The sequence below is a fragment of the Sorex fumeus genome, unplaced genomic scaffold, assembly GCF_029834395.1.
Source record: "Sorex fumeus unplaced genomic scaffold, SorFum_2.1 ptg000013l, whole genome shotgun sequence".
NCBI lineage: Eukaryota > Metazoa > Chordata > Mammalia > Eulipotyphla > Soricidae > Sorex > Sorex fumeus.
Window position 1 is genome coordinate 10,121,008 of NW_026606070.1, and position 13,852 is coordinate 10,134,859.

Below are 13,852 nucleotides of genomic sequence, written 5' to 3' on the forward strand. Positions count from 1 at the left end.
GTACAAAATAGTATTGGTAGATGTTAAAAACAAAGAGATAAATTACTTTTAAGTAAGGCAACAATTTTCATTATTTGCATTTATTGGATTTGTGCTTGCTTTCTTGTTGTTTTAGTGGGGGAACTAAAGTCAGGGTCTCATATATATATTATATACATATATATGATATGTATATATACACACACATATATATCATGTTAATTTACTGAGCTGCAGTGAATGTTTAAAAACAGTATAAACATGTTTGCTTCCTGGGCTGCAGAGATAAAGATAGTAACAGCGGGTAGGGCATTTGCCTTGCATGCAGTCAACCCAAGTTCAATCCTGACACCCATATGGTCCCCTGAGTACTACCAGGCGTGTTCCCTGAATGCAGAGCCAGGAGGAAGCCCTAAGCACCACTTACAAAATCAAACAAATAAAAATTTTACTTTCTAAGCAGAAATATACTTTGGATAGCATCAACCAATATTTTACCTTTTAAAAATTTTATTTGTAAACTACTATATTAAAATGAGATGCTCCCAAAGAATAACTTTTTATTGTTGTAATGGGACAGTTAAATTTTCTGTTAGGAAAGAAAGTTGCTGTGTATGCTCGATTGTGCTTTTCAGTTCAGTTAGAAAGAAGGAAGTGGAACTTAGAAAGGCTCATGGCGGTGAGCTCTGGAGTTCTGTCCTCGACTCAATCATCTCCTCCACAGATCTTTAAGAGTGTGACCTTGTAGTCTCCAGAAGTATCTGACTGCAAAGAATAGGACAGAGAAGACACATGAGACAAAAAGCAATGACAGAAACATAAATTAATCAGATTTCGCAACACTGGCAGATTCACAGGGTGGGAACTTGTGACCTCTCCCATTTAGTTAAGCATACATGTAATTTCAACATCTGTTCATCTCTGAATGAAATTGTGTTCCACCCTAGCATCTTCCTTTAAGTAAATACATGTTTAAATCTTCACAATATGTTGTAGTCAAAAGTCAATCTTAGTTAAAATACAACATTGCATCAAGCACATCATGTCATCTAATATTGCATCGAGTACATTATATCATCTATTATAGTTAAAATTAATAACTATGACTAATATTTATCAACATTTGCTATTTTAAGGGTTCAATGCATATTCACTGCTTTAACCCTTAAAAAACTTTTTTTAAATTTTTATTTTTATTAGTGGAACACCATGAGGTACAGTTGTAGATTTACAAATTTTTGTGCTTAGGTTTCGATTATACAATGATCAAGTACCCATCCCTCCACCAGTGCCCATTTTCCACCACCACTGATCCCAGTATCCCTCCCACACCCATCCTCCATCCCACCCTGCCTCTGTGGCAGGGCATTCCCTTTTGTTCTCTCTCTCCTTTTGGGTGTTGTAGATTACAACAACTTTTATACTCTTACAAAACTGTAATAGGTATCATAAGTTATTTTCACTTAACAAATACGTCAAATGAGAAAAACAGAAATTAGAAATCTGACCCAAATTTTTTGAAGAAAAGTGACAGAATTCAAACCCTGGGAACCCAACTTCTTAACACTACACTGCACTGCTTGACTCAGGAGGCTGAAATGAACCATATTCCCAAAGAGTACTAGCCTCAAATAATAAGTTCCTTTCCTCTACGAATAGTCTCGATTTACTTGGTTTGAGCAGATAACCATCTGAAGTTATGACTTGCTACTATTCAAAATAGTTCAATACAAGTAACCTTTCACTTTTGACAGAGAGGTCCTAAAATCTTACATTATTCTTCTATCAGGCAAATGAAATAATGAGCACTTCTTGTGAATATAAGCATCACATCTGGGGTATCTAGAGTTAATGGTAATACAAAGGAAGCAATGAAGAAAGGCGATTTGCCGACAAGGTTGAATACTACTTTCAAAAGAAGACAAACAGGCACTGATGTACGTTCTTATGTTTCATGAAGATTTTAGCTCTTTCCCTATTGTTTTCATTAACTTGTGTTCTGCCATATCTACCAGTCTCCCTCTCTCTTTTCTCTGTCTCTGCTTCTCTCACGCACAGCTGAAAAGCTGAAAGTGCTCTAACTTTGTGTTAAAAGAGCTCCCTCTAGCCATCTCTGATCAAAGTGGTAAAGAATTATTAGGACTCCATCAGACAAGTGAGGACATATATCCTAATTACCTAGTACAGAACAATACATAGTGCATTTTGGTGTTATGTCAACATAAAATGATCACACTTCTATATCCTTCCACTTTTTAGTAATATAGTATTGTGGCTGTAGGATATTTTATTATTTAAAAAGTTAATGTCTTTGCAAAACCCTTAAACATAATACCTTCTTACTATGTCTTCCTAATTAGGTTATATTAATTGTTCTCAAGAAACAAACCATATACCTTTTCTTAACAGTTGTTTCTCTCTGGAGAAATCAATGCTTCTCACTTTTCTCAAATTTTATTCCATCTTTTTTTATTTCCATAATTTCATGCAGCGAACTTTCTGACCAGAGATGACAACTGAGACTAAGTGTATCTTTCGTAGTTGCTTTATATCTATTTTTGGTTTTCGGGCAGGACTAAAGTCCTACTCCTATTTCTGTGCTCATGGATCACTCCTAGGGGGGGTTTAGAGGACCATATGGGATATGGGGGATTGAACCTTTCCTGGCCGCATGCAAGACAAATGCCCAATCCACTGTGCTATTGCTCTGGCCCCTCTAGTTGCTTTCAATTATTTCTTTTTCTGAGGCCAGAGAGAGTGTATAGCCGGCAGGATGCTTGCCTTGCATGAGGCCAACACAGGTTTGATCCTTGGCATCCCATATGCCCACCAAAAGTGATACTTATTTATTTTTTTAAAATAAATTTTATTTATTTATTTATTTATTTATTTTCTTTTTGGGTCATACCCGGCGATGCTCAGGAGTTATTCCTGGCTCTGCGCTCAGGAATTACTCCTGGCGGTGCTCAGGGGACCATATGGGATTCTGGGAATGGAACCCGGGTCAGCCATGTACAAGGCAAACGCCCTACCCGCTGTGCTATTGCTCCAGTCCCCAAAAGTGATTCTTGAGTGCAGAGCCAGGAGAAAGTCCTGAGTATTGTAAGGTGTGGCCCCAAAATAAACAAAAAACAACCATTTTTTTAAAAGAAATTTTGTCACTGTGGTATACAATACTGTTAATGATAGAGTTTTGTGCATATAACCTTTCAACACCACACCCTCCACCACAGTGTCTGCTTACCTCCACCATTGTCTCAGGATCCCCCTCCTCAAACTCCCCACCTCCCACCCCCATCTCTCCTCTATGGTAACTTCAGTTTGGCAAATCAGTTCTCAAGTTCCAGTCCTGCTGGCCATCTGTATTTCTGTACTAAGCCTCTTGATGTATCACATATTAGAGAGATCATACTGTATCTTTCCTACTATCTTCACTCAGTGTGATCTTTTCCAGCTTCATATATATGGTGGCACATATATTCCCAACATATTCATCTCTGAGATCCTTGACATGCAACCACAGAAGCTACTCAACGCGTGATGCTTAACCTCAAAGGCAGACTCTAGACCCAGTTCTCTCAGAAATGTTCTCTATCTAACCCCAACTTCTTTTTACTCTCATTTTCTCTCTCTATACCACCTGAACCCTGCAATCTTGGCTTTAATTGCATGTTATTTTATATTATTGTCTTCAAAAAAATTTTTTTATCTGTAATCAACTCAAATCTCTACAGAGATGATGAATTGAGGAGGCTACTGTGTTTTGCCACAAAGAGCTCATGACTGTTATTATTAATTACATAGGTATACTATCAAATAACAAGAATCCAAGTGAGTTTGTTTTCAATCTCTAACTGGCTTTTCAAATGATTCATGAGTCAGGCAGTAACCCATCTAGGAAGTAGAAAGGCGCTACCAGAAGTTGCACAGATTGGAATTGTTTTTAGTCTGAAAGAGGGTAGGACAATGTTACTGGGAAAGGAAAGAATTATTTCAAGAGAAAGGCAAGGGGGTCTTATTATGCACATCACTCCACTAGAGCTGATGAGTAACTTCAAGAATTAATTTAAATTTCCACTTTGAGGAGATTGAAACTATAATTAGATAGGAGCTTGACACGAACAACTTCATTTTGGACTTGTTGTCTCTTCTTTTTTTTTTTTTAAATAGTTCTTATGTCAATCACAGAAATCAACCAAAAATATAATTCGAAACAATTTTTTAATGGATGTTGTACTATCAATAAGAGGTGTGCATTTGTTTTCATCTTTCTTTCTTTCTTTCTTTCTTTCTTTCTTTCTTTCTTTCTTTCTTTTCTCCTCCTCCCCACCATTCATCACCTGAGAAAGATGTTAAGGAGCAGAGATCTGCCTAAATAATAGGGAGAAGGAAGAGGCCAATGAGACAATATAGTGGGTAGGGAGCTTGCTTAGTATGTGACTCTGGTTTGATCCCTGGTATCACATACGGTCCCCTGAGCCTGCCAGGAGTCATCCAAGGGTAAACTCTGTTCACCACCAGGTGTGGTCCCCAAGCTAATAAATGATCATGATAATGATAGCAATGCTATGTAGAAGGAAGAGAAAGAGAGAACCAAAGGCTGGAATGATACAAAACATGGAATTCTGGTTCCTGAATTGCAGAAGGTCAACTATATGGAAGAGCCTGTTCATCAGAGGCGAAAACACAACGAGATTACTGGATTATGAGAGTTGGGTGGTAAAAATGAAGACAGCGGTTTCTTAAGCAATTTGTAATCACAAAGTGAACTCCTCAGGAATGGATTTCTCTTTTCTATCAAGATATACCTAAGTTTAAGTGTTTCCTAATACAATAAGTCTCAATTACCCAGATCACTGGGGGAGGGAGAGCTGAGGGATAATTTAATTTTCGGGTTTGCTGAGGGTGAACCAAAAGCCCTCTTTGTGTCTCAACCTTGTTACTGGCAATCTTTATAATGTATGAGTCTACTTTTCAGCCTTAGTAAGTACAATGCGGTTACCCTTATTGAATCTTCCTCTGTTGATTGAAACTATTGTTATGTGTCAGGATCAATCCAAATTGAATTGACTGTGAGCAATAGATGAAATCTGTGCTAAGCCTCAGGCACAGTCTGAAAGTTGCCATTTTGAGTAAATTCTTCATTTCAACTTAAATATCTCTTTCCACAAAGATTTAGTGTAATAGAAGTTTCATTCTGGCCTTTGGGTTTTGTTTTGTTTTGTTTAATAAGGATTTTAGTAAATGAATGCAATGGACTGAGGTCCACTCGTTATTCATTCCAAAACCATCTTGGAAGCCTGAGACAGCAGTAGAAGCCCAGGCCAGCCTGTATTTGGGTGGCAGAATCAGGAAATGGCTGAGCCAATGGGGTATTCAAGGAGACACAAAAGTCATGGTCTATGCTGTGGTATCCTCATGTCCAGTGGTGTCACCTCCCCCACACCAGCGGGGTCCAGCCTTTTAGGGACTTGCAGAAGATCACTGTCTACGACTGGAATTTGCAGTGAATAAGTGATCACACAGCTCAGCAGGGAGACCCCCACTGTCCTCGGTGCACTGGGAGCAAAGGCGTTCTCCTTCCCACCCAAGATTGTCATTGGGGACCTCGCTCCCAACTTGGGTCTTCAACTTTGCTTTAGATCCATTTAACTCCACCTCTGGTCAAAAACACTCTTCAATGCCAATTTCCTCAGGATACTTCCGTTGAAGGTCGATGGGGCCACCAAGGCATGGAAAGAACTTGGGGTACTGCCTGCACATGTATTCAAAGTCAGCCCTGGACCCAGTTTTGAACCCAGTCAGAGGTTTAACTATTTGTTGAACAACCTTAGGCACTACTGGGACTAAGACTATCTCTCGCTTTCCAGTGACTTTCTGATGTGAGCTGGGGTGCAAAGCCAACTTCAACAGGTGTGGGCAACCCCTTAGTACAACCCTTTTCCCAGTTGCTATAGTCTTTTGGGGGGTGACTTCTTAAAAATGTGTTCCCTTTCCAAAATTTTTCTTTCCACTGTGAAGCAGGAATGTTGTTGAAAAACCACATATACATACTCTTGTAGGTGGCTGTGTGTTTCTGAGGAGTCCTTTTCTCTAGCCGTGGTCCTTAGTCATCTCTCTGTGTTACCAGGTTTGCTGAGGGTTGAACACCTGGCCTTAGTGTTTGCATACTTTAGTTGTGGTGCACCTGGATTACACTTGTGAGGGTGCTGGATCCCAAACAGCTGGGTGGATGACATTTTGCTGGGAGAGCAGTAGAGTGAAGCCCAGGGATCAAACCTGGGGCCTTGGAATTGCAAAGCAGCAACATGGACATGAAGCTGGTCTTGGAACTGTGTGCTCTGTACCAGGAGCACAAATTAGAGTTGCTGTCACTTCCTTTTTCATGAGACAAATTTGTCATTTATTTGGGGTTTCTTATATATAATAGCATATAAGATCTGAGAGTAATAAAAATCAGTTTTATTGTTCAAAACAGAAAGTGTGGAGATAACTTAAGTGGCATAGCACATGCCTGGCATGCACCCAGCCTTGAGATCATTCCCCCATGGTGTCTGTATCCCCCCAAGCATTCCTGGGGATTATTCCTATATTTTTAAAAAAACTAAGAAGAAATGTGAGGCTTGATCTCCGGTACCTCATATGGGCCCCTGAACCCTGCCGGAAGTGAATCCTGACTGCAGAGGCAGGAGTAAACCCTGAGCACTGCTGGGTGTACGCCCCGCCTCCACAATTATAAAAGCAAAATTGGTACATTAAATTTGATGCGAAACAGCAACAACAACATCAGCCATGACAAAGAACTAACAGCAAACTAGAAAAAAATATTAGCAAATTGACAAGTGATTCTACCTTATATGCAAAGAGGTCTTTGATCCTGATCCCCCAAATTGACCCAAATCCAAATAGGAAGTTAAGAAAAACATAAAAAACATACAATACAGAAAAAAATACAAGTGTCTTTTAAAACATTAAACTCTGCTCAGTCTCACATTTACTAGGAAATACACTGAAGTCATACTGAGCTATTATGTCTCACACAGCAATTTGTAAAATACCCAAAGCTTAAAATTACCCTTTATACCAAGGCAATGGAGAACAAGGATTCATTTATTCCTGATGAAGTACAAATGAAGGCCAGTTGGTAGCATTTATGAAAATTACACAACATATTTACATCTGAATAATCCTACCGATTTTTGTTTGGTTGGTTTTGGGCTTTGGGGTTACATCCAACATCCCTCAGTGGTCACTCCTGGCTCTGTGTTTAGGGGTTGCTTCTGGTGGGGTGGGGAACTTGGGACACTATATTGGGCATGAGGGATTGAACTCAGACCTGTTGTGACCTGCAACTGAAGTGCCCTATCCACTAAACTATTTCTCTGGCCCCCAATCCTACCTATTTCTGAGAATCCTACAGGTACCTGTATATCTGATAAAACTAATATGCATATTACAGCTTTGTAACACAATAAGTTAGAATTGTGTTCATGTGGTGAGCACAAGACTACAAACAATGGAAGGCTATAAAATAATTTAAAAGGATCAGAAAGCTTACAATAGACCAAAACAAAAAAGAACCCTAAACTGCAAAACCATGCTTGTTTTATGCATCTTTTTTTATTGCTCCATAAGGCATTAATGAATTTTATTTGCCAACCCAGAAATCTCCTAATATTCATTTATTAAATTAGCCATCTCTCTCTCTTTCTCTTTCACCAATTAAGAGCAAATTGATATGTAGAATTCTGGTGAGTCTTGTTTTTTTTCACTTTTTTAAAAAAAGCTTTATTAGTGAAACACCATGAGGTACAGTTGTAGACTTACAAATTTTTGTGCTTGGGTTTCAGTTATACAATGATCAAATACCCATCCCTCCACCAGTGCCCATTTCCCACCACCACGGATCCCAGTATCCATCCCAGCCCCCCACCCCTCCATCCCACCCTGCCTCTGTGGCAGGGCACTCCCTTTTGTTCTCTCTCTCCTTTTGGGTTGTTTTATGCATCTTTTGAGTAAGACAAAGAGGAAATTTAAAAATACATATTTTTCTTTCCTTCCATTGCTATGAACACTGAAAGAAAAAAAAATATTGCCATATAAACATAGGAAAACAAGTTGCATATGCAACTCACGAAAGAAGAAAAACATGTGGACACTAACCCTAAAAAATACATTAAGTGTCTATTTTTTGCCTGTTATTTTAGAGCTGAAAAATAAGTGGCTAGCTTTAAGGGGCAGTTTATCATTGCTATTTTAAACTTAGAAAACACATTAACACATTCAGAAGAAGAGAGAAACCTAGGTCACATAACTTTCATTTAGGATGATAAGGAAAGGAGACAGGTTAGTGAAAGACAAGAGAACTTCGCTCTTTTTAGGAGACTTACTTCAATTGCTGAATACAGGGAATAGCCATAATTTTTCTTGAACTCTGCTCGAATGTCCAAGAGGTCAATTTCTGATCTGGAAACCATTATTCGGTTCAGAGTAAATTCATCGGTTCCAGCACCCTGTGACAAAAATGAAGGTGTTCACAATTCAAATCCCACTGGTCACAAAGTAATCTATAGGTCTAGGTTTTCAGGTAGCGGGGAACAAACTGAGAGGAGTGCACAAAATATTCAACCAAGTGATTCTTCACTCACTTGCCATCAAACTTTATCATTCATTCATTCATTCATTCACTCAAGAACTGTTTATTGAGCCACACACCAAATGCTGAGAACAAAGATGAGGCACCTTCAATAAGGTTCTAATTTTGTGAAGACCTAAGTAAGAAAACAAACCATTACAATATATTAGGTTATAAAATAGATTTGAAGAGCCTTCTATCTGGACTGGAGAGATGGCTTGGAGGGCTGCGTGCATGCTTCACATACGGGATCCCTGGGTTTGATTCTCAGTACTGCATGAGCACCACAAGGAAAGGTAACCTTTCCCCACTGTGCTAGAAGCACTACTGCGTGTGCCCCCCACCAAAAACAAATTGAGTTATGTCTGCGAAAATAATATTGAGGTCTAAACAATCAGCCTCAAAAAATGTGGAATTCATATAGAAGAATTTAGTGGAAAGAATTTTCTAATAGTAGAAAGCCCTGTGTAAAGTTTTAGGGAAACAAACAATATCATACGCAAGGATGTACATATTATCAGGAGGAATAGCCAGAGATTCCTGGCTACTCCTGGCTCTCCCATACTGCCAGATAAGTTAGGTATTATTCAGCATGGCACAAGCACCACCATTTCTAAATAGCAGTCATCCTGTACCCAAAGCTTGTTTAGTGGAAAATTTGTACAGCCATGACCATGGCCTTGAGGCATATCTCTGGACTGCAGAGCTAGCTAGAAACCCTGACGCACAGCAAGATATGGAAACCGGCCATCAGGTAGTCTTCAAAGAGAGATGAGACTGAACCCCTAGATGATGACAACCAATAGGAATCTGACACAGCACTTGCCCATCACAAACCAGCTGGGGATGGCCAATCAAGTCAAAGGTCACCAGGAACTTAGCTAGATCAGCAAGAATTGGGCAACTTGCAGAAATCAGGGATAATAAGGACTCGAGAACCAAGGAAGGGGTCGCTCTCCTACTAGAGGGGACGGCCCTAACCCGTCAGCTTTCTCAGCTTCCTGAACTCAACGCCTGCTTGACTGTGCCGAATAAAACTTCATACTGAAAAGCTCAGTGCTCTCTGTGGTCTTTAGGACACTGGATCTTAACAGTGTTAGGGGAGGACTGAACTTGAAAGTAGGGAATAAAATTCTGGTTTTATTTTTATGCCAAATTGGGAAAACTATGTATTTATTTATTTTGCAGATGGGGGGGTGCACTCACCCAGTGGTGCTCAGGGCTTACTCCTGACTTTGAGCTCAGGGAATCACTCCTGGTGGGGCTTAGGGGACCATATGTGGTGCCGGGGATCCAATCAGCTCCGACATCCCATTGTACTATGGTTCCAGCCAGAAGAGGGGAGAACTATTGACACCTTTTTAACACAAGAGACTTGAGGCCAGATTCCGTATGGAGTTTTAAAAGATTTCTGTGACAGTAGTCTGAGGGTGGGAGGAAGTTGGGCGATGACCATAGACTAAGACCAGAAGCTTTGGGGTGCAGCTATAGAGGCAACTGCAATAAAAAAGAGAGAGAGATGGCAGAGACCTGAAAAAGAAGATGACAACAGGGATGGACAAAATGGGCTGCTGTGTGAGACACTCACAGAGACACTGATAGAGCTGAATGGTGGTCATCTGAGGCGAATAAAGGTGGGGGGGGATAAAATTGAATAAAGTGCGAGGGAGTATAAAATTGTTACTGAGCAGTTAGCTGACTGTTGACAATATCTGTTCATTCAATAAGTGCTTGATAAATGTCTCCTATATGCCACGTACGGTTCCCTGTATCTTGCAAAGGGGCAGTTAATGACACAGACCCTCCACCCTCATGCAGTTACCATTGTACTAGATGCATACAGTACAGAAAAATGACTGGATTGTGAAAGTTGACATTAATTAGCAGTAAGAACTGTGATGTGGAATGAAGTGTAAGTGACACCCAGCCAATAAGCGGCGTGGTCAGCGCAAGGTCCCTCTCTCGAAAAGCCTCAGAGTTCATGATGCTTGTGAACTGAGACAAGGAGCCAGCCAGAGGCAACTGTTGAGGTGGGACATTCTGAGCCGAGGGAACAATAAAGGAAATAACTGCAACATGCCAAGGAACAGAGAGAAAGGGGAGCCGAAGCATAAAAAGCAAGGGTGGGGGAAATGATGCCCTTGCAGGAGGCTGGAGAACCCCCTGTTCCTGTTGGACCCCAGAAGAGGGCACAGATTTGGGGTATGGGGTTGCCACGGAGAAATGATGTGTTCACTTAGGTTAACTCAGAAGGGTCATGTGGACCGAGATTGGAGAAGTCCAGTAAAGAAAACAAAGTAGGGGCCTGAGGGATAGTACAGTGGGTAGAGCTCTTTCTTGCCTTGCACATGATAGACCTGAGTTTGATCCCTGGTATTCCATATGGCCCCTGAGCTCTGTCAGAAATAAAACAGTAAAAAGAAAGAAAGAAAGAAGGAAGGAAGGGAGGGAGGGAGGGAGGGAGGGAGGGAGGAAGGAAGGAAGGAAGGAAGGAAGGAAGGAAGGAAGGAAAAGAAACGTCAATGCACCAAAGCCCCCTGCAAGGCTCTGTGGATATGAAAGATGAAGAAAGAGAGCAGTGCTGGAACTCACACTCACAGTGACAACACAGGAAAATGCAGGCTCCAATATCCTGGGAGGCTGCTGAGTCGGCTTGGTTTATTTTAAGTAATGCAGCACTAAGTGGCTCAAGTTTGAGGGTTGGCTTTTAAAAAACAAGTTAACAGTGAAGAAGAGGCTGATCTGGTCTGCCCCTTTTGTGCACTTAGATCTATAATAATCAGAATTCTCATTAACAACCGGAGAGACAAATCAGTAGACAAATGCACTGCAATTTGAAAACCCATCTGAGAGAAGAGGAAACATGAAATTTCATCAACACTAAGAGATATTTCACATTCTCTGTGAGGGAGCTAAGAATGCATGTGAAATTTCCAGACCCACCTTCAGAGCTCCATGTAGTTTTTCCGCTAAAAAGGCAGGCGTGTTCCTCGCGCAATGAACTGTTGGGAAAAGCAAAGACAATTCAGCTTATTCACCAGGCATTAAGGTAATCCACAGTTATATCTTTTCGAGGCTTTCCCCCCCACCCCCGCAAGAAGATTGCCTGGGTAGCCCCACCCCTCACTCCCATCCTCACTGCACTACACTGCACTGCACTGCACTGCACTGTCCTCCCGTTGTTCATCGATTTGCTCGAGCAGGCACCAGTAACATCTCCATTATGAGACTTGTTGTGACTGTGTTTGGCATATCGAATACGTCATGGGTAGCTTGCCAGGCTTTGCCACGTGGGCGAAATACTCTCAGTAGCTTGCTGGGGTGGAGGAATCGAACCCCGCTCAGTCAGCTCCAGCCATCCTCCCTATTGGCTTTATTTAGAAAGAATAAAAGAACACCAGGAGGTCTGCTGCAGGGCCTGGAAGCCAGCAGCACATGCTGGGGGGAAAGGCAGCTCAGATAGAGAAGGGAACGTCAAGTAAAGGATGTTTGGAGGACTAGCTCGGGATGCAAGATGCATGCTGAAAGTAGACTATGGACCGAACACGATGGCCATTCAATACCTCTATTGCAAACTACAAGACCCTGAAGGAAAGAGTGAGCAAAAGGGAATGCCCTGCCACAGAGGCAGGGTGGGGTGGAGGGATGGGGTGTGGGGGTGGGAGGGCTACTAGGATCATCGGTGGTGGAGAATGGGCACTGGTGGATGGAGGGATGGGTACTCGATCATTGTATAACTGAAACCCAAGCACAAAAGTTTGTAAGTCTACAACTGTACCTCATAGTGTTTCACTAATAAAAAAAAAGAATAAAAGAATAAATGCATAACCTGAATTTCAAAGTCCTATAATGGAATATTTGCATGGAACTTCAGTAATTATCTATAGCCATGGGGAAAATGAAATACCTGCCAAAGAAACTCCCACAGCAGCTGACTCATCTCCATCTCCCAGACACACCAACACCCACACTTACATGGAAAACTCTCTAGGGTGTATTGTGGTTCCTTTCTGAACATCTCTGACTATTGATGAGTAACGTGGTCTCAAAACGGCAGTGACATTGCTCCAAAGAACTCATTAGGTAAATAAGGGCACTTGAGTTCAACTGAAAGCCATTTTTGCCACTGGAAACTTGTTCTCTGAGATTTATATATGTTTATATGTATATGAAAATGAGTGAGGATAATTTAGATTAGAACCATTTCCTATCATCTATATCCAGTCATCAAAAAAGTACTGTAATATTTAGATTACTTTTATATAATAAAGCATAAATAAAGCAAGAAATGGGTAATCGGCAAAAATCTGAGTCAGCAGATTATCTGTTCTTATTTACCCTCTCCCTGGGCATCACAGACTCTAGGGCAGTCAGGAGTGGCCTAGCACCAGGCATTAAGCTCGGGGTTTCAAATGCGTTAAGCCACTAAACCATCTTCCAGACCCCAATTAGCCATTAAATAAAGCAAAACTGGAGGAGGAACCAATTTGTTGCAATATAATTACTCGTACAATCTTAGATCTGATTTACAAGTGATGAATGAATTTTATAATGTATTTAGAGATCAGCATAAGATTACTAGCTTTCTCATCCTAGTCAACAGACTCTATTTTAAGGTTTTAAGGCTTCTGGTTTATATAAGTGGTTTAAGAGAAATAGGAGAAAAATACTTGAAATTCAAACATATAATCTGGGGCAAACATGAAAGCAGTATTAGTTATGAAGTTGGCTGAGAAGAAATCAACCGTTTAAATTGGTACTGCCTATATTTCCCTCAAACTCATATTAAACAATCTTTACTTATTTGATCAAACATTGTTCTTTTTTTTTTTTTTGGGTCATACCCAGCAATGCACAGGGGTTATTCCTGGCTCATGCACTCAGGAATTACTCCTGTGGTGCTCGGGGGACCATATGGGATGCTGGGAATTGAACCCAGTCAGCTGCACGCAAGGCAAACTTCCTGCCCTGTGTGCTATTGCTCCAGCCCTCCTACTAAGTTTTTCAATCTTATCCTTATCCTTAACTCACAATAGTCTCATAACACTGTTTCATGATGCTTATTTTTTGTGTCTAAAAATTTTAAGAGGTAACAGTATGTTTTAGCCCTACTACGAAAGAAAGAACCAACAGCCTAAGGAGGAAAAAGAATTGAAACTCAAGAGAGGGGTTGACAAACAGCACAGACCTGGGTTAGAACCCCAATTCTGGGGAACCTCGGGGAAAAAAAGAACTACT

The 13,852-nt window shown here is 40.8% G+C and overlaps 1 protein-coding gene across 1 annotated transcript in view; it reads right to left on the minus strand.

Moving 5' to 3' along the window:
• Positions 1-289: 289 nt before the first annotated feature.
• ANXA3 (annexin A3) overlaps positions 290-13,852 on the minus strand; it is a 57,098-nt gene continuing 43,535 nt past the window's right edge. Inside the window, exons 11-13 of the mRNA XM_056111375.1 lie at positions 11,558-11,616; positions 8,370-8,492; positions 290-744 (exon numbers count right to left, since the gene is read on the minus strand). Coding sequence (XP_055967350.1) covers positions 685-744; positions 8,370-8,492; positions 11,558-11,616 — 242 coding nt within the window. The 3' untranslated portion in view covers positions 290-684. The remainder of the gene's footprint in view (positions 745-8,369; positions 8,493-11,557; positions 11,617-13,852) is intronic.